The sequence below is a fragment of the Cricetulus griseus genome, chromosome 2 (genome assembly GCF_003668045.3).
Source record: "Cricetulus griseus strain 17A/GY chromosome 2, alternate assembly CriGri-PICRH-1.0, whole genome shotgun sequence".
In the NCBI taxonomy this organism is placed as follows: Eukaryota; Metazoa; Chordata; class Mammalia; order Rodentia; family Cricetidae; genus Cricetulus; species Cricetulus griseus.
The window spans coordinates 3,805,329-3,824,787 of NC_048595.1; the positions used below are offsets into that span (position 1 = coordinate 3,805,329).

The 19,459-nt window shown below is 54.5% G+C and overlaps 1 protein-coding gene across 13 annotated transcripts in view; it reads right to left on the reverse strand.

Annotated features, from left to right (window-relative positions):
* LOC100772374 (nephrocystin-4) overlaps nt 1-19,459 on the reverse strand; it is a 91,361-nt gene that overhangs the window by 13,179 nt on the left and 58,723 nt on the right. For 11 of the 13 annotated variants that reach the window (XR_004768086.1, XM_027398391.2, XM_035439352.1 and 8 more), the window contains 8 exons: nt 18,800-18,861; nt 17,287-17,406; nt 16,537-16,694; nt 16,233-16,424; nt 15,150-15,337; nt 7,243-7,403; nt 4,724-4,904; nt 86-208 (listed from right to left, as the gene is read on the reverse strand). Coding sequence is in view for 12 of the 13 variants with exons in the window: in XM_027398391.2 (XP_027254192.1) it covers nt 86-208; nt 4,724-4,904; nt 7,243-7,403; nt 15,150-15,337; nt 16,233-16,424; nt 16,537-16,694; nt 17,287-17,406; nt 18,800-18,861 (1,185 nt within the window). In the remaining variant the exon portion in view is untranslated. The remainder of the gene's footprint in view (nt 1-85; nt 209-4,723; nt 4,905-7,242; nt 7,404-15,149; nt 15,338-16,232; nt 16,425-16,536; nt 16,695-17,286; nt 17,407-18,799; nt 18,862-19,459) is intronic. The other 2 variants (XM_027398392.2, XM_035439355.1) reach the window with 1 other exon arrangement.

Below are 19,459 nucleotides of genomic sequence, written 5' to 3' on the forward strand. Positions count from 1 at the left end.
ACACACACACACACACAGAGGCTTCTGACTCACTGCACCACCCACACCATCTGTCACCCAGCATGTGACCACAGACTCAACTCACGTCTGGAGCCCCCTGGTATGAGGAGGCTTCCCCCAGAGAAGAAGCTGGCTCCATTTGAGATGACCCGAGACCTGGATGGTGGCAGTGAACTGGAACCTCTTGCTCTGGGCTCACACTCGTGACCTAAATGAAAAGCACCCTCATGAGACAGGGGCCCAAAGCAGGGACTGGTAGACCACACCAGCTCTCCCATACAGAGCCCGGGCCTGTGCACGCCTCTCCATCTCCACTCTCAGACTCACTAGCATGCCCAGGTGGCAGCTGCTGCAGTCCAGTGTGTCCTGCAAGGGCAACTGTGGGTAGGAGACCGGCTGTCTCCGCACTGTCTTCTCCAGGCTTGGGTCCCCTCCCACCACCGCACTCAAGGGATCTCCGTTTGATCACACACAGTTCATGGAGAATGCCTCCATCTCTAAGCCGGGCCTGGGAGAGCTGAGGCTCTAGGACAGGCCTCTCCACACACAAGCGAAGACAGATGGGATTTCATGTGGGGGCCTCTGCAGAGCAGTAGCGGCCTCAGAGAAGGCTTGGCTATGCTGCCTGCCAGCAGATTGGAGGAGGCACTTTGAGATGCTGCAAGCCGTTAGAGCCCTGAGGAGGCAGTGTCTGCCCACAGGCGCACTCTGGGAGCACAGACCCACAACTCCACCGGGGTCCTTGACTAGGAGTGAGGCAGAGCCTAGCTAATGAATCACATTCCAGACTGAACCACCCAGCTGCCCAAGCACACCTGTGCTGTGCATTCTGCCAGGCTCAGCAGGGCAGTGTGGAGCGATGCTGGCACAGCATCCTGGCTGCCTCCTGGGACTGGCAGCAGCAGGAACCCCTGCCCAGGCTGCCCGCTTCTCTGAAGTCACCCTCCCGCTGCACCCCCACCCTGCCTCCCACCCTGCCCCCCACCCCCCTTCACAGGGGCCTCTTCCTCATTCTAGATGTACCCACTCTTCACCCTCCTCCTACTCAAAGGCTCTGCTTTCACTGAATCTCATCATGGGGCTCATCTGCAGGCCCACAGCCCTCGGGGTGACCCAGGCTCTCCTGGTGACAGAGGTGGCTCTTTTGATCTCAGCTGCCTGAGAGATGTATCCTTGTGGATGTGGCCTGGAGGTGGACTGGGTGGGCTTCCATCCTCCGTGGGGTCGGGCTGGTCTGTACACAGCTGAAAAATGGGTGGCCACAAACCCAGCCTGGATTTCAGATTCTACAGCTGGGGACCCCAGCTGCGTCAGGGCCATGCAGGCCGTCCCTCCTGAAAGACTGGTGAGGGTAAAGACTGTGGCTGAAGTAGGGTCAGGAGTTCAGCGAGCACCTCAAGTAGAGAGACAGCAACCCACTCCAGCACCGCCCGGGAGAACACGCCTCAGAACAGAAGAGTATGCAAAGCCTTCTTCTTCCAGAAGGCTCGCGCCCCGGTCATTTTTAAACGGTCTCACGCATCCATTGGCTTCCTGGTGCCTGGTTGCCTCTCCTGTAGGCCACAACAGTTCCTCAAAACCAAAGTTCTACAAAACACTGGAGCCCCGTCCTACTCTCACTGCTACAGGGCTCAGCACCTCCCAAAGCTCACAGGACAGACAGGTGCCAGACCAAGCCACCTACCCCCAGCCTGAGATGAGATATCAACTCTCATGGCTAGTTTCTGTGTCCAGTGCTAGCTGCCACACTCCTAGGTGCCAGAGGGCAAGGCTGACCTGTCCCTAGAATCTCTTCCCAGCAGGGAGTCATTCTAACTGGTGTCCTGGTGGCTGATCCTCGTCCTGCCCTCACTCTGGCATTGGTTCCATGGCCCATGATGATACAGCGACCTCAGCTGTCACTTGCTCAGGTGTCCTTGCCACTTCCCCACAGACACGCAGTCTCGGCTTCTCCACAGATCCTGCCGCTGCTTGCTGCTATCTGGGGTTACCAAGACACCCAATGTGCGCCGCACCCCGCCTGGGTGCCTGTTTCCCAGCCACACACTCAGAGCTGATCCAGGCCCCTCAGCCTCGCTCTTTTCCGTATGGATGCAGTGCAGAGGGTGGCAGCTTGTGAACTGCAGGGTCTTGGCAAGTTCTCTGTCACGTCCTGGGGAATCACTCCAAGATGGAACAAGTCTGTCATCTGGCAGCAGGAATACTGTGGCTGGCGCGCTCTTACTTGGCAGAGGATTTGCCCCACGTGGGGAGTAAGTTCAGGATTTTCCCCGGCTTTCTTGACTACCATCACCTCGTGGCCAGCGGGTCCCTCCATCAGGCCTTGGCTCATATCCACTTCTCACCAGAGTGAGCACCAGCCTGGAACATACATCGCAGACACACCCTGCTCCAAGAGGAAGACCGCTCCGGGGAAGACACAGCAAGGTCCACCTACATGGCACGGGTAGGTGACCACAGTTCTTCCACTTCAGGATCACAGGATGGTAGGTGGTGACGACAGCTGCCTGCGGCAGTGAGATGAGCTGGACAGGGTCACCGGGGACAAGGGACTCTGCTGTTCATGATGCTATCTCCCCTCGAAACAAGCACACTCTCAATCTCAAGGTCTGTTCGTCGACGACGGCGATAAGCTGTGTGAAATGAACTCGCCTCCAATGTGCTGTCAGAAGCCGCACAGGGCAGTGGCATTGCCATCGGGTATAATCTGCCAACCTAATTTGGCACAAACTTTCTTCCACTTTGGGGGAACAGAAGGTTATGCCAGAGACACCAACTCATCTGCAGCCGGGGTAGAAATACACACAGGGCTCCCATCATGACTCCACAGGGGAAGCGTAACGGGGCCACCACTAGGTGTCAGTCCCACTCCAGAGCAAAGTTCATCGCCAGGGATGCTCTCTAAAACCTAAGCTTTGCCATCATAGTTCCTAGGGACATGGACGCTTAGCCCAAGGGCCATCAGCCCTGCTGCCTGCCTCCCTGCAAGGCTTCCCAGGAGACCCCTACTTCACCAGCATAACTGAAGGAGGGGAAAGCAGTGAGGCCATTCAATCCTTGAAGGACGAGAGACAGCATGAAAAAGAAAATCAGCAAAGAAAGTTCAAGGGTCCAGGAGGAGAAGCCACACAGCCAGCCAGCGAGCCGGTGGGGGAGAGCCGGTGGCTGCCAGCAGCTATCTGCCGTCCCATGCAGCCATCTCGCTGTGAATGAAGCTGCTGGGTGCTGCGACCAGGCCGAGGTGTAAGCTTTGTGTCCGTCACCCTGAAGGCCTCCACAGCCAGCATCCAATTTACTGAAACATGACTGCTACACCAAATGGAATTGCCGGCTTCATAAAGAAATGAAGGTCGTAACATTTCCGATACCTAACAAAAGGTTGGGGGTGGGGGAGAGACAGGTGGCCGCACCAACATCGTCCTTCACTGGCGGCATGCACCGGTGTCCCTTGAGCTGGCTATCTCGGGCACTCCCCCCCGTGGGCTTATCTCCCTCTTGCAGGCAAAGTATGAAAATGGCAGTTTAAGATAACATATAACAGAGCCCATCTTTCTTCTGAGATAAGATTTTTCAAACCTGGAGTCACCGCACATCTGTGGGCTGGCGAATTAAATATCAAAAGGGCTGCGCCGGGGCTGGAGCTGGGCACGTCCTGCGGCTCCCTGAGTCGCTCAGGCTCCTGAGTAAAAGCCTGCTTCTCACAGAGGCCTCGTTCACTTCCCCAGAACCTAATTGAGTTTTTGCTGTTTCCATATTGTCTATTTTCCAAGCTGCCTTGGATTTACATTTGTAAACAAGCAGGCAGAAACCTCCAACCAGACTTAATGAGCTGTGTGTTCCCTCCTCTGCCACCACCACTCTGCAAACCCGTGCCTCAGCACAGGCTGGATGTGGCCCGTGGGGCTCCTGGACTTAAAACAGGGCTGGCTGGGTTTTGAGGAATGGAAAAATCCCTAATACGATGGCAGAGATCTTGGTTCCGGCATGGAGAAGGCCTCCCACAACCAGTCCTGCACTTTCAACTTCAGCAGGAAAACCATCCGCCCTTGGGGTACCCTCAAGGGAGGGTCAGTGAGCATGCTGCCAGCTCTGAAGGGTCCCCTTGTGGCCCACCTCCCCAGGACAGGTATGTGACCTTATGCCTTGATGCCTCTGTCCAGCGGCCCCTCAGCGTCTCAGCTCTCGGCGAAAGCCTCTTGAGAACCCAGGCAAGACCACCCAGAGCTAGTCTCAACCACTGCCCTCACCAGTCAGGTGAGGGCAATAACAAGAGCAGGCTATGTCAGTCCCTCTGCTGAGCCACCTTGAAACAATGTCACTGGACTCAAACGGAGTGCTCTCCTCCTTCTGCTGTCCCAGAGCTACAAAGATAGCTCTCTCTCCTCGATTCTCTCCACTGGAGGGTGGGACACTAAGTTAGACCCCTCCTAGTGCATTGTCACTCTGCTGGAGTGTCACAAGACAATCCGCTGACAAGCCTGAGAAGACTGGTGATTCCGAGCTCACATCAGGACCCAGGCGGCCCAGGCAGTGACTGCCCGCCACCAACACAGGGGCAGTAGCCAAGGTCAGGCTGGAAGCCACGCTCACCCAGATCTCAGTTTCCTACCAAGTGTGGGATGTCCACCACGGCGATGCTACCCTGCTGCTCTAGTTGGGGAAACCTGGTGCTGGAGAAATGACACAGGACCCGGGAAACTAGGTGAAGCTGCCGGAATCTTACCCACATTGGCCAAGGTCAGGTGCAGACGGCCCTTCACCACCGTGTGAACGCCAATGGGCTTGACGCTGCCGAAGCCAGCCATGTCACCACTCATGGCCACTGTTTCCTGTTCATACTCGGTGGCCACCACCTCCAGTTCATGTGAGACCTGAACGGCTGGCCGCCCTTGGCGGAGGAGGTGCTGTAGAGGGAAGACACGGTGCTGAGCAGCTGGGGTCTAGCCACTGCCGCCCCCTCTCCTGAGCCACCCAGAGAGGCCCTGGAGGAGGAGGAGGGGGAAGGCAGGTCCGTGAAGGGCATCAGCTATGGAGCTCTAGTCACCTGCCACACTGAAGGGGAGATGAGGCAAGAGGCCAAGTCTTCAGAAACATCAGCTTTAACAAAGCAGAGCCCAGTCTGGCCCCTGGATAAACACTGGGTGGTGCTGTGGTGCACCCGGGGGCCTGCCAGCTGCCTGGTAGGAGCCAGCCTCCAAAACGAGAAATACAGGCAACAGAACAAGGCAGGAACTGGCCAAGCCCCTCTCTGGATAAAACTGGGCTTTCACAGCAAAGGTGACACAGGGACCAGGAAGGGAGCCAGGCCAGTGTGCACACAGCAGAGCCCACAAGGACAGGGCGACAGGCTTCAGTCTGGCTGAAGGAGGGGACAGATAGGGTCACAGGATATATGGGGACCTCTGGACCTCGGCTGAGGCAGCATGAAGCCCTAGGTGCCGGGTGCCAGTGAGGAGGGTGAGCAGAGGGAGTGGCACAAAGGCTGCCCCAGGACAGCATCAGGAGGGCTCTCTTGAGCACGTCTCTCCAGCTGTCATCTTCAGGCTTCTGCCTGAGCAGGGCACTAGGGCTGGGATCACAGGCTCCGGGCCAGCTCGGACCTCAACAGCCATGTGCCCTGGAGCTCCCACCTATCAGACAGGAGTATGGAACCAGACTATGGTCCAAACGTCTGTAAGGCTTGGGTCTCTTCTACAGCTGTGAGAGCACCTTCTCTGGTAGTGAAGGGGCCAGAGTGAGCTGCTCCACACCCTGAAGGCTGCCAGCCAGTGACAACTGCACACCTCAACATGCACACGTGTATCCATGGTTCAAGAGCCCCTGGTACTAGAAAATAGGACAAGGCCTTTGAAGAATGACCCAGAAAATACACAAAAACATCTAGCATTTTCAGGAAGCAAGGGCATGTGAACGGAACAGTGTGTCTCTCGTGTGCCTATCCTAATGGAAGGCTGATTGCAAAGATGGCACCCTGGAGGGATGGGTGTGGTTGTTCAGAGCCCATCAGGAGGAGCTGGCCTCAAACACACACACACACACACACACACACACACACACACACACACACAGACAGACAGACAGACAGACAGACAGACAGACACACACACACACACACACACACACACACACACCCCAGATATTTCCAAGGAGATAGACCCAGTAAAGTAGCTGCGGCTGGGGCCAGGCAGAGCCCCCTGCCATGCTTCTACGGCTGCCTTGTGAGGCCCCTGGTACCCTTCCTGCCTCCTCTCTGCTGCAGACCCCGCCTCCAGCATCCACAGACCATCCTTATCCAGGGACCATCACCCTCTCACAAAGGACACCAGGGCCAGGGATGCTGAGTGACAAGGTGGTTAGCAGAGACAGGACAAGTTAAAAGAGGGAAGAGGAGGATGAGAGGAAGGTGCTAACAGCCCCAGAGAGGAAGGGGGTGCCATCTGTGGGTCAAGCACCCAGAGACAGGGGTTGACAACTGGGATCCATGGATCTCAGTGCCCAGCAACCACCTAAGGACAAGGTGAAGGCGCGGAGCCTGGTAGACAATGTGACTGGGATCCAGGAGGGATCAGCATCTGCCCAGGAATTTTCACAGTGATGGTAAGCTGATCCTCTGGGGTCTCCACTTTACCGCACAGAGAGAGAAGGCTTGGGGAGAAAGCCCAGGGAAGAGTGATGGACCTCAGTGTCCACACAGGAAGAGGAAGGGAGACACAGTCAGAAGATTCCAACCAAAATGAAAGCCAACAATTCCCTGGTGTGGGTGTGGCTTGGCAGCGGAGTGCTTGCCGGACCCATACAAGGTCCGGGGTTTGATTCTCCGTATAGGAAGGGAAAAAGAAATACATTGCCACCCATAGGAACCAGGTAGCCTCCCCATACCTCAGTCATTTCATTTCTCCCCTCTGATGGGCCAGCTCAGGACACCACAGAGGACAAGCGACTAGTACCCACCCTCAGACAACCTATGTCATCACTTTGGAAGAGTCAGAAGGTGGCATTACCTGGAGGGTCAGTATGGGAGCAAAGCTCACCAGGAAACACACGGCTGTAGAATTCAGCTTCCCCGGAGAGGGTTGTCCCCTAAGAGGGCAGAGAATGCTGCACTGTTTGTCATTAGCAAACCAGAAGTCAGCATGACCTGGTGCTGGGCTGTGACTCTGCCATTAGGGGACATGCCAAACGGTGACTTGTGCCCCAGCACTGCCCTGCCCTGCCCTGCCCATGCCTTCGGTAGGCCGCTACCTTCATCTGGACGCCAGCAGACCCAATGAGGAGCAAAGAGTCTCCGTCCCAGACGTCGACTTGCAGCGTCTGAGCAGCCAGATAGTGGATGAACCAGCACTGCTCGCCTGGCTTCAGGAACCCGGGATCTACCATGTACCTCAGCTGGAAGCCGGGAGAGCCTGAACAGAGAAGGCCCGAGTGAGTCTACGAGTAATTGGAGCCATTCATCATCTTTACATGTTGGAGATATTTCTACTCTGGTCATGATTACTAATTTCTGCTTCCGTCACAACGACAGTTAATAAACACATTAATCAAAAATATCATAAAATAAATACCCAAATTACAAAGTGAAGAGTCTGCTCAGGAGACTCAACTCCTTTCCAGTGTGCACAATAAGCTCCCAAAATAGGACTTATGGATTCCACAGAGTCCTGGTGATAGATGGGGACAACGCCCCACGAGGCTCACCAGGGAGTTTATTATCTACACAGAGAACTTAAGAGGAGCCCAGTCCACAGGTACTGTCAGGCTGGGTCACATGCACATACATATGAGTGTACACACACACACACACACACACACACACACACACACACAAAGGTATTCTATTTTGAACCTCCCCTGCTGGGCTACCTCAGTGTAGGACATGAGCCCCAAGAAATCCCAGGTGCCTCTCTGAGGCTGCACCTACCAATCAAGCTGGCTAACATGGTAGCTAGACTGTGGCCTCTGCCTTCATCTTCCTGAAGAGACATGATCATTAATTCTGAATCGACAAAACTGACACTGAGATCACCGTTAGTTAAAGTGCATGGAGCAGCAATGCCGAGAGACACTCAAAGTAGCATTTCCCCCTTCTATCAATAGCACCAATGGTATCTATCAGACTGCAGCAAGCAGAGCCCTCACCTCCAGAGAGGAGAGGGTGTGCCAGCTGAGCCCTCGCCTCCAGAGAGGAGAGAGTGTGCGAGCAGAGCCCTCGCCTCCAGAGAGGTGAGAGTGTGCGAGCAGAGCCCTCACCTCCAGAGAGGAGAGGGTGTGCCAGCTGAGCCCTCGCCTCCAGAGAGGAGAGGGTGTGCCAGCTGAGCCCTCGCCTCCAGAGAGGAGAGAGTGTGCCAGCAGAGCCCTCGCCTCCAGAGAGGAGAGAGTGTGCGAGCAGAGCCCTCGCCTCCAGAGAGGAGAGAGTGTGCGAGCAGAGCCCTCGCCTCCAGAGAGGAGAGAGTGTGCGAGCAGAGCCCTCGCCTCCAGAGAGGAGAGAGTGTGCGAGCAGAGCCCTCGCCTCCAGAGAGGAGAGAGTGTGCCAGCAGAGCCCTCACCTCCAGAGAGGAGAGGGTGTGCCAGCTGAGCCCTCGCCTCCAGAGAGGAGAGGGTGTGCCAGCAGAGCCCTCGCCTCCAGAGAGGTGAGAGTGTGCGAGCAGAGCCCTCGCCTCCAGAGAGGTGAGAGTGTGCGAGCAGAGCCCTCACCTCCAGAGAGGAGAGGGTGTGCCAGCTGAGCCCTCGCCTCCAGAGAGGAGAGGGTGTGCCAGCAGAGCCCTGGCCTCCAGAGAGGAGAGAGTGTGCCAGCAGAGCCCTCGCCTCCAGAGAGGAGAGAGTGTGCGAGCAGAGCCCTCGCCTCCAGAGAGGAGAGAGTGTGCGAGCAGAGCCCTCGCCTCCAGAGAGGAGAGAGTGTGCGAGCAGAGCCCTCACCTCCAGAGAGGAGAGGGTGTGCCAGCTGAGCCCTCGCCTCCAGAGAGGAGAGGGTGTGCCAGCAGAGCCCTCGCCTCCAGAGAGGTGAGAGTGTGGGAGCAGAGTCCTCGCCTCCAGAGAGGAGAGAGTGTGGGAGCAGAGCCCTCGCCTCCAGAGAGGTGAGAGTGTGCGAGCAGAGCCCTCACCTCCAGAGAGGAGAGGGTGTGCCAGCTGAGCCCTCGCCTCCAGAGAGGAGAGAGTGTGCCAGCAGAGCCCTCACCTCCAGAGAGGAGAGAGTGTGCGAGCAGAGCCCTCACCTCCAGAGAGGAGAGGGTGTGCCAGCTGAGCCCTCGCCTCCAGAGAGGAGAGGGTGTGCCAGCAGAGCCCTGGCCTCCAGAGAGGAGAGAGTGTGCCAGCAGAGCCCTCACCTCCAGAGAGGAGAGAGTGTGCAAGCAGAGCCCTCGCCTCCAGAGAGGAGAGAGTGTGCGAGCAGAGCCCTCACCTCCAGAGAGGAGACAGACGGCACCCTTTTAGTGGAGGTAGGGTGTGCAATACGAGATGGCGCAGTCAATGAGCGGGACTCCAGCCCTGAGAAATGGAGACTGGAAATGGGTGGTCTGAGGTGGACCCCAGGCACGTGTGGTGGTGAGGCCTGGCCTAGGTCATTTCTCGGGATGGAAAAGCAAGAGAGGCATTAGGACACAGACCTAAGAGGAGCTAAGGGAAAACCATCACACAGAAGACAGGTATGCCCCGCTGTGGCATCTCAGAGAGGACGGCACAAAGTCACCACCAACCCTAGCCTGGCCCTGATGGCAGGTCCTGAGACCTCAGCTCAGGACCTGTTCACAGATGAGAGCCTGGCCAGACCCTCGTGCCTCTCGAGAGACAGACACACATGGGCTCTGAAGCAGTCCTGTCAGTACCAAGACCTGGGCTTACCACACAGGTCAGACCAAGGCCGCAGAGCAGTGCCGGCCTGCAGCAAGACCTCTATGCCAGGCCTGTCCAGAGACATGTGAGGAACACACCCACTGCATGCTACCTCAGCTTCTCCTGGACACATGTCCACCCATGTTCCTGGACACACTGATTCTGGCATGTCCCAGGCTGGACCCTCGTGTCCGCAGCCAGCTCCTCCCAACACCACCCGGCTGGCTCTCCTGCTCCATCACCATGATATTCGCCAGATGCCAGGACCCTTCGATGCTACTACTGAGTCATGCTCTCAGCAAACACTGGCTGTGCTGTGCCGGATGCCAGGCCCTGCACAAGGACCTATGCCTGTGTGTCACTAAGGTGGAGAATTTGCCACTGAGCACGGGGCCAGAGCAGCAGCCCTGGGGCTGTTTATTCTGGCACCTGCTGGCCGTTCATAACAAACTGGCCACCTCTCCACACTGTGGGCACAGCCCGTTGCACTCTGGGCCAGCCAAGACCAACGGCTCTTTGGCTGCCATGCCTAGAGCCGCTGCTATGAAGAGCCTTTGAGAGCCCTGTGTCACCCCCGAGGGCTCGAAAGCTGTGATGTCACCAGCCATATTGAAGTAGAGTCCACAGGCAGGGGTACTATCCTCCGCAGGCTCACAGCCCTCGTCACTTACTAGTCCATGCCCTTAGTGGCTACATCTTTGTGGCCTCTTCACCCAGCCTCCCCCGCCACACACACACACACACACACACACAGGCCCAAGCCTTGATGAGCACTTCTGAATCTGGTGGGCTTCCTGACTCCACTCGGCCATGCCTTCGTGGCTCACAAATGCCCCCTGCCCTGACAGGTGTTCACAGCTCACAGTGAGACTGTTTCCCTGTAGACAACATCCAGCTTCAGGACGAACTGCCACAGGTGTGAATACCTAGACACCAAGTAAGGCCGACATGCAGGGGCACACCGGGGTGGGGTGGGGTGGGTGGGGTGGAGGGTGGGGCTTCAGAGGAAACATGATAATGACACATACTTCTTCTTATTCAAGGGAAGATCCAGCAGCCCACAAAAGGGGAGGATCCGGTACCCCAGGGTCTACCTACCCTGTAGGCAGCCGCAGAGAAACACCGAGCACTGCCCCAGTAACAGAATGTGAGTACATTCAGAACACCAGGAAAACATGGCTACACTGAGCCACAAAGAAAACCTAAGAACATCCCATGAAGTAAAAACCGTACAACTCTGATCTCTGAATACTATGCCATGAACTAGAAATCTTTAATAAAAATTTAATCAAAACAAATTCACAACTTAATCCTAAGTAGCTATGTCAAAGGGAACACAGAGAGGTTTTCTAGGAAGCCTGACTTGGTGGCACACACCTATCATGCCAGCTCTGGGGAAGTGGAAACAGAAGATCAAGAGTTCAAGGCCACCCTGGGCTACATAGTGAGTTCAAGGCTAGCCTGGGCTACTTTCAGGACCTGTCTGTCTTTTCACCTCCATTAGCGTCTGTGTTTGTGAAACCCAGAGCCCCAGCCTTTGGTACCCATATATTTATAACTGCTGCGTCTTCTCGGCTTGTGTGTAGGGGGCTTCATCACTTCTAACTGTGGTCTGATGCCTGCTTCATTAGATCTAAGACTGGCCACACTGACTACTCTGGGGCTTCCATTCCCTTCATAGACTGATGTCCACCCTTTGACTGTCAGTCTGTGGGCCTTGCCAGTGAGGTGGGATGTTTGGAGACAACAAATAGATCCTGCTTTTAATCCCATCATGTCGTCTGCATATTTTAATCAGAGATTTAGCATATTAAGAACTATTGAAAGAGGGCTGTTTCAACCAAGCTGATGAAACCCACAGAAACAGCTGACCTGAACATCGGGGAGCTCTTGGTCCCCAGATCGATAGCTGAGATACCAGCATGGGACTGATCCAGACCCCAGGATCAGTGTTTCAGTGAGGAAACCTTGGAAATCTACGGGACCTCCTGTAGTAGTTCAGTACTTATCCCTAGCATAGGTGTGGACTTTGGGAGCCCAATGCACATAGAGGGATACTCCCTGAGCCAAGACACACGGGGGTGGGCCTAGGCCCTATCCCAAAGGATACGATAGACTCTGATGACCCCTATGGAAGGCCTCGCCCTCCCTGGGGAGCAGAAAGGGTATGTGATAGGTAGGGTTTTAGTTGAGGGAGGTGATAGGGGAGGAGGAGAGGGAGAGGGAACTGGGACTGACATGTAAAACAATCTTGTTTCTAATTCAAATAAAAAGAAAAGGGGAAAAAAAGAAACTGAAAAAAAAAGGAAGAAAGAGGGCTGTTTCTTCCTGTGATCTGCTGGCTGTTTCTTTGGTTAGTTAATTCTCCACTATTCATTCCAGGGCCTTGATGGTTTACCCTGTGAGGAGTGATGGACTCTTTCTTGGCTCTCTTCTTCTCATCCATGTCTCATCCATGTGTGAGATTTACTCTTCCCTGCTCTGTCTAGGTTGAGACCGTCTTTCCTACTCTGTGGATTCTATCTGTACGTATTCTGTGCAGAGCTGGCTTCATAGCCATTGGTTGCTTTGGTCTGTAAAAGGTCTTTGTTTTGTCCTGTCTTTATTCCTCTGTCACTTCTAAAAGGCAACTTTGCTGGATATGACAATCTTGGTGCCAGCTGCCTTGTAACAGGGCTTGAAATACATCACACTCCAGGCTGGCTGTAAACTTTAAGAGTTAGGGCCAATGAGTTGAGGTAACCAACACTGCCAGGAAGTATCGACAGTGCCGTCCCTCCCCGAGACTTGAGCTTCCATGTGGAGTGACTTCCTTGGCTTCTCCATTCTTGCTCCTCAGAAAGGGGCAGCCCATTCAGCAGGGGGCAGGGAGAGGGTCAGAGCTGTCCCCCTCTCCTTGATGCAGGCCTGCTGCAGGAGGAGCAGAGGCTGGAGTCCAAGAGAGCTCGGGCAAGCAGAAAGGCTGTGCTTGACCACAGAAAGGTGCTGGGATGCTGTTACAGCTGACCCTACCATCGAAAGTCCAAGCGCTTCAGAGGTGGAAGCAGAGGCAGAGTTGGCTCTCGGACAGCATATCCCCATAACTGCTTTGTTATAAAAGAACACAGGAAAGAGATGTTTCCGTCTATACCATCTGGCACCATTAATTCTGACCTTGGAAAGACACAGGGAGCTCTGGGTCTTGTGACTGCGGTCCCCAGGGCGACCACCCGGCAGAGTCCTCCAGCTCTGTTTCCGAGGCATTTATGTTCACCCTCCTTTTACGTTCCTTTTGCTTGTGCCAGGTTTTGTCCCATCTGTCCCCAGGCTTCCTGAGGTCTCTGGAAGGTCACTCTCTTCTTTCCCTGCACAGGCATCAGCCTGCACACCAGCCTGGAAGCACGGCTCACCTCCACCTTGCTAAGTCTTCATGTGTGGCACTGTTTTTCCCTTTAAAATCATTAGCCACTTCCAGTTTGATGTCATCACTGACTCATCACTAGGCGAGTGTTTTAATTTTTCTAATCAGTTCAGAGAGTTTGTGGAAGGGTGGCAGGTTTCTGACAAACAAATGCTCCCACGACCTGTGACTTCACCAGCTGTGAGATGTGGTTCACTTGGGACAGGCAGGATAACCAGTGACATGGTGGGTGTTCTGGTGTCCTCAGTGGCAGGATTAGAGTACAGTGAAACCAGGAGCAGCAAGCCAAGTAGACGGTGACTCTTGTGTCCTCTCCAGAGAAACACTCACCCACATTCAGTGAGTACACACAGTGACTACAGTGCCATTGAGAAAGCCCATGCCCAGTGGGCACAGTCAGTGGCCATAGTGCCATTAAGAGAGGAAGCCAAGTGCTGCAAAGAAGGTGTCACATCACAACCACAAAAGCTCTCATAAAAAAACAGAGACCTGCATCTAACCCCACACCTGGACCTCACCCCCAGGGCCCAGGAAAGGAGGGAGCAGAGAGCATCCTGTGAGCCACTGCCACGAGACAGAAAGCAAGTCTAGACTGTCACGGAAGCTTACAGCAAGGTAAGAACTGGTCTCACTACAGAGAGCACAGCCGACAAGAGAGGACTCCACCCACCACAGCAAGGTTTCTGTTTTTAATTGCAGTGTGTGTGTGTGTGTGTGTGTGTGTGTGTGTGTGTGTCCACATGTACATACATGCACACATGCCACAGTGCACATATAGAGGTCAGAGAACAACTTTCAGGGGTTGGTTTTCTCCTTCCACCCTGGGGGTTCTGAGGAACGAACTCAGGTCATCAGGCCTGGTGGCAAGTGCCTTTACCCACTGAGCCACCTCACAGCCTGAGACCTCATATCTGAGAAAATTAGGTTTTATACTATGAATACTTGCAAAAACTATAACATTGACAAGATAGCTAACAGTATTAGGGAACTATTTTTAATTCTTAGATGCGATTATACTATTGAGTTTGTCTTTCAAAACCTGAGTTGCAGGGACACTATGTAAAGAAATACTTGGATAACAGGAGTCACACCAACATAAGACTAACTCCAGATCCTTGGCACAGCACAGCTGGCCAGATGTGAAGCTTGAACAGCCATCACACCATTCCTTCGAGGTCTGCACATATGACAAACTGTACCTTGTACCTCTCATAAGCATAACATTTATGGGACTGCAGAGGTGGTTCTGTATATGTGTTTCTCTTATTGGTTGACGAATAAAACACTGTTTGGCCAATAGAGGCAGGAAGATAGGTGAGACTAGGAAAAGAGGAGAGTTCTGGGAAAGGTAGGCAGAGAGAGACCTCAAGGAGATACCACATAGCAAAGGAAGGAGTAGCAGGTCCAGACCCTTCTCCGGTAAGGTAAGACCACGTGGAAATACTTAGATTAATAGAAATGGGTTAATAATTAAGACAGAGTTAGCCAGTAAGAAGCCCTAGTCATCAGCCAACAGTTTTATAAGTAATATAAGTCTTTGTGTGCTTATTTGGGGCTAAAGCATCGGCAGGACCTGGCGGAACAAGAAAACTCCAGTCTGCAATTAAGACCACTTGCTGTTTTTGCAAAAAGGTTGTTTCCCTGCCCCGACACTGAACAGGTCACAACCACTGCAACTCCAACTCCAGGAGATCTCTTCTGGCCTCCATGGGCGCGTACACACACACACACACACACACACACACACACACACACACACAAATATGCATCCACATACACAGATAGACATAACATACATAGACATAGACACACAGAGAGAGACAGACAGGCACGCACATCCAGACAGACACACACACACATACAACTAAAAAGAAAAGGAATTATAAAAAACAGCCCCACACAAAGTCTAGCGTCCACCACTTACCAGGATCAAAGGAGCCGTCTTTATCAATGGGGACGAGGACATGGGACAGGGAGCCTGAGCTGCTCTTGCCTGTCCCATCCAGTTTGACCAGCTGCAGGCGTGGTGTGGTCTCAGGTGGGAAACGGTAAAACTGGAAGGTGAAATACACAGTCTGTGGCCATGGTGCTCCGGGGCAGTCCTGGGCCGCTCTGAACACAAGAATAGGGAACCAATCAGACATCCACGGAGACGCTCCCAGGGTGCACAGGGACAAGACAGGCACTGCGGTCACCGAGGTTCCTCAGTCACTGCCAAGGACAGCTTTGTCCTCTCAGAGGACGGGATGATGGCTATTCCAGGTGCCATGACCTCCTGGCTGGAGGGGCTGCTCTGAACAACACTGGAGTCTGAGAACTGGGCACGCATGGGCAGGTTTTAATTAGCCCAGAAGACTGCACAAAGTTGAGCATCTGACATTTACAAAGGAGGGTCCCAGCCAGAAAACTGTAAGGACAGCTGGTCGGTCTGGGGTCAGCATGAGGAAAACACCAGTGTTTAAGATGAAGGTAATTGATTACTGACTCAGTTGTGGTGGTCTTAATGAAACAGCTCCCATAAGCTCATAGGGATTATTAGGAAATGTGGCCTTGCTGGAGGCAGTGTGTCACTGTGGGGTGGGCTTTGAGATCTCAAATATGCTCAAGCCACGCCCAGTGTCTCAGACCACTTCCTGTTGCCTGCAAGGTCAAGATGCAAGAACTCTCAGCAACCTCTCCAGCATCACGTCTGCCGGCACGCCACCTGCCATGCTCCCGATCATGATGACAATGGACTGAACCTCTGAACTGTGAGCCACCCAGCTAAATGTTTTCCTTATGTGTTGCCGTGCTCATGGTGTCCCTCCATGGCAATAGAAATCCTGACTGAAATAGTCATTATACACCATATGCCCATATCAGATTACCAACCACTACAGGTATCGGCTAACTCAGGAAACAGATGGCCCTGTGCCAGCTGGCAAAGCCTGAACACAGAGCATGCTGGGAGTCAGACCATCAGCCAGAGGAAGCCAGGGAGCACGATGGATGAGCACCCAGAAACTACCTGCTGAAGGCAAGAAACTGCAACACTATCTCATTCCCTCGAAGACCGTCCGACTCCTCCTTCTGAGGGTTGAACCTCACAGGGTCTATGGGGTTGACGGCCTCCACCGGCTGCTGGTTGGCATCAAGAATCTCGGGGAAGCCAGATGACTGAAGGAGAGCCATTGCAGCCCTCGAGAGCTGGCTCCTGGAGCTGAAACAGAAAAACCCCCTCAGCCCAGATCCCAAGGGGTGCCACGCACAGCTCTCGGGGAGAGCTTGCTCATCAAGATCAAAGGTCCAAGGCCTCCCCCTTCAAGCCTCACCTCCTGGTCTGGGCTCCCACAACAATGGGGGCATGCAAGGGAGTGAAGGGAAGTTCCTGTAGGTGGTCCACAGCAGGTGTTCCCAGAACCGAGGTCGAGGTCGTCTGGCTCAGGTCAGCTTCCAGGTGAGAGATCCCACCCTCTAACACGGATTCCTGCTGAACAAAACCAGGGCACCGGATGTGCAGCAAGAACCTGCCGATGATGGACCCCAGAGGTGCTCAGATGCAAGGGTTTTACTACCCAAATGACTTCTGGATGGGGGCGGAGTCATCAGCTCAGTAACTATCAACGCGGGAGGCTTTGAATTTCAGGTAACCAATGACTGACTTTAGCATCTATCCCATGCAATACTTGGGCCAAACTAAAAATAAATAGTAAATTTTTAAAGATTGTGTTTTCATCTGTAAGGCAGGGTTAACCAGTCACTCTGTGTTTTATACATCAACCTCTTATGTGAGTTACAAAGCAATGAGGAAGAAATCACAAATTCTATGAGCAGCCCAGCAGCAAAGAGACACCTGATGTCTGAGCCCCAAATGCCAGGTGGTGCAGCAAAGCATGGTATTCCTGTTTGGTCTCAGCATGGTGGCAAATGTCTAAGGTGGGAAGTCAGGCACCGCCTCCCCTTCCCGTCCCCTCCCATCCCACAGCCCTGCCATCCAACCAACCAAACATCAGACCTCCTTCCCACCAGGAGGTGACGAGCTTGTGTGGGAGAGGGAAGCAGGACCAGGTGGGTAGACTTACTGCCTGGAGCTGGGGACCCTGCGGGGACTGAGGGCTGTCCAGGGACCCAGGAGGGGGCTTGGAAGAGCTGCGAGGAGGAGCCGGAGACTGTGGGGAGGCTGCCAACTGGGAGAGTGACAGCTGGAAGAGAAGAGTTCTTGGGTGAGATGCTCGCACGGAGCCCCCAGCATGAATAGTGCACACATGCCTGAGTAGACCATGTGGGAAAGGGAAACGATGCCCATGCATCACCGCCAGGAGTGACGCCAGCACTCTCCAGGCCAGAGGCTGCTCTCAAATCCAGAGCCCTCCAAATTCCCTTAATTCATGATTTTTAAGGAGGTCTCCTGGTACTGTGATCTCTCACACACGTCACAGTTTGAATCAGAGCAGTCACGATGGAAAATGAGGACAGGGCTCCTGCTGCAGGGTCGGATGCTCACACAGCCCTCCGGATTTGCTCCCGTCCTTGCACTGGGAGCAAGGCTCCCAGGCTCCCAGCACTCCAAGGCTCTGTCCAGCTCCCTGTCCGCCAAGTCTCCCAGCAAGGCAGGAGCCAAGCTAGGGGGTCAATAGCAAGTCTGGGGACAGAATCTGCACCCCCACGTCCTCAGAGCGTTTTCACCTCAGTCTCCTCACCTCTGTCAGGGTAATAGTGGCCTCGACAGCTGGCTGCTGTGAGAACTACACGGAAGTTAGCGGTACTGAGTCACCTACAAAAGTTTCTGTTCACGAGTGGGAAAGGAATGCTAACATCAAAAGGTAGGGTGGGGCGGGTCTCTGGGCTGCACTAGAGAGCATTCGTCTCTAGTCACGGTTGGACTCTTTCCCAGGACCCACTTCTGCGGGATGATGGCTACCGGCAAGGATAGCTAGCCCAGAGTGGGGGCTCAGCAGGATGAGGCAGGAGCAGTGTGCACCAGGCAGCATCCCTGGGGCTTGGGAAGGGTCTTTAGGGTCCATTTGGCCCCCGCTTCAGACTGCTAGGCCAGCAGGAGGCAGGAAGCGGCCTACAGACTGCACCCTGGATCTGACTGCCCTAAAGTTTGATTTTCAGGACGATGCTGAAAGTCATCCAGCACCACCCAGGCCGGGGACGGGAGGCACAAGCCCCCAGCCTGTTCAGCTGCTGATGTCCCAACCAGGAAGAACCATCCTTTTTGCACAGAGAGTGCTGGGCTACCACCTATCGGCTGTGACCCAAAACCTGCCAACGCCGAGTGCTTGGCCCGTCAGCCAGCTGCTGCTTGGTGTCGGTGCCACTCTGGGAGGGGTTGAGGCCAGGCTCCAGTGTCAATGGCAGTGACTCAACGAGCCTCACCACTGGGAGAATGTGGCATTTTAAGCGTGGATGGTGAGGTCCAGGATCACTAACTGGGCAAGAAGCCACCATGATGGCAGCTGGACCTGGAAGTCAGCTGGTTGAGGCGGGCTGCAGGACAGGGCAGCCCCAGCATCCAAATGAAATCCTTGACCCCTTATTCTAGAATACCTGAGAGAGCCCCCCCCACCCCGCCCTTGAACCTGGACTTACCCCTGGTCCCACAGGAGAGTCCTGGATTGCAGCAAGGTCCTGGGCTTCTGGTGCTGGTGTGCCTGGGGGTGGGGGTGGGGTACACGAGGGGCCATAAGCATCTGCAGGGCCCAGAGCCCAGAATGACAGTCCAGTTGGGCCCATTTCACTTCTCTACCTCATCTATAGCTGGCTGTTTTGCATAAACTGTGGCCCACACAGCTCCTATGGGTCCTGGAAACTGGAAGCGAGGCTGCCTCCTCATAACCACTCTGCCTAGTTCTTTCCCTCTGTAGCAAGCAGACTTGCTAGTGTGGGCCAAGTGACACAGGACCATGGCTCCTGGACACTCGAGCTCTCTGACACACTCCCCGCTACTGGAGGCTTTCTGACACTCACACCTGCTGCCTCGGGAGTGCCCAGCTCTGAGGTACGCCTGTCTTAGTGGTACCAAGGCTGTGGGTTGCCTGGTGATCCCAAGGCCAGCTCCTGAGCACAGCCTATCCCCCAGGCTCCCCCCACTCACGACACGGGTGTGCCTTTGGGAAGTCTGCCCAAAGCCAAGGCCAGCCCTCCATTAGGTTCCCCAGAACAAGGGACTGAGAAGAGCTGTGACCCTTCAGAGGCCAATGCAGTACCCAATTATCCAAGAGGCCCTCTGCAGAGTGACAACCTCCTCTA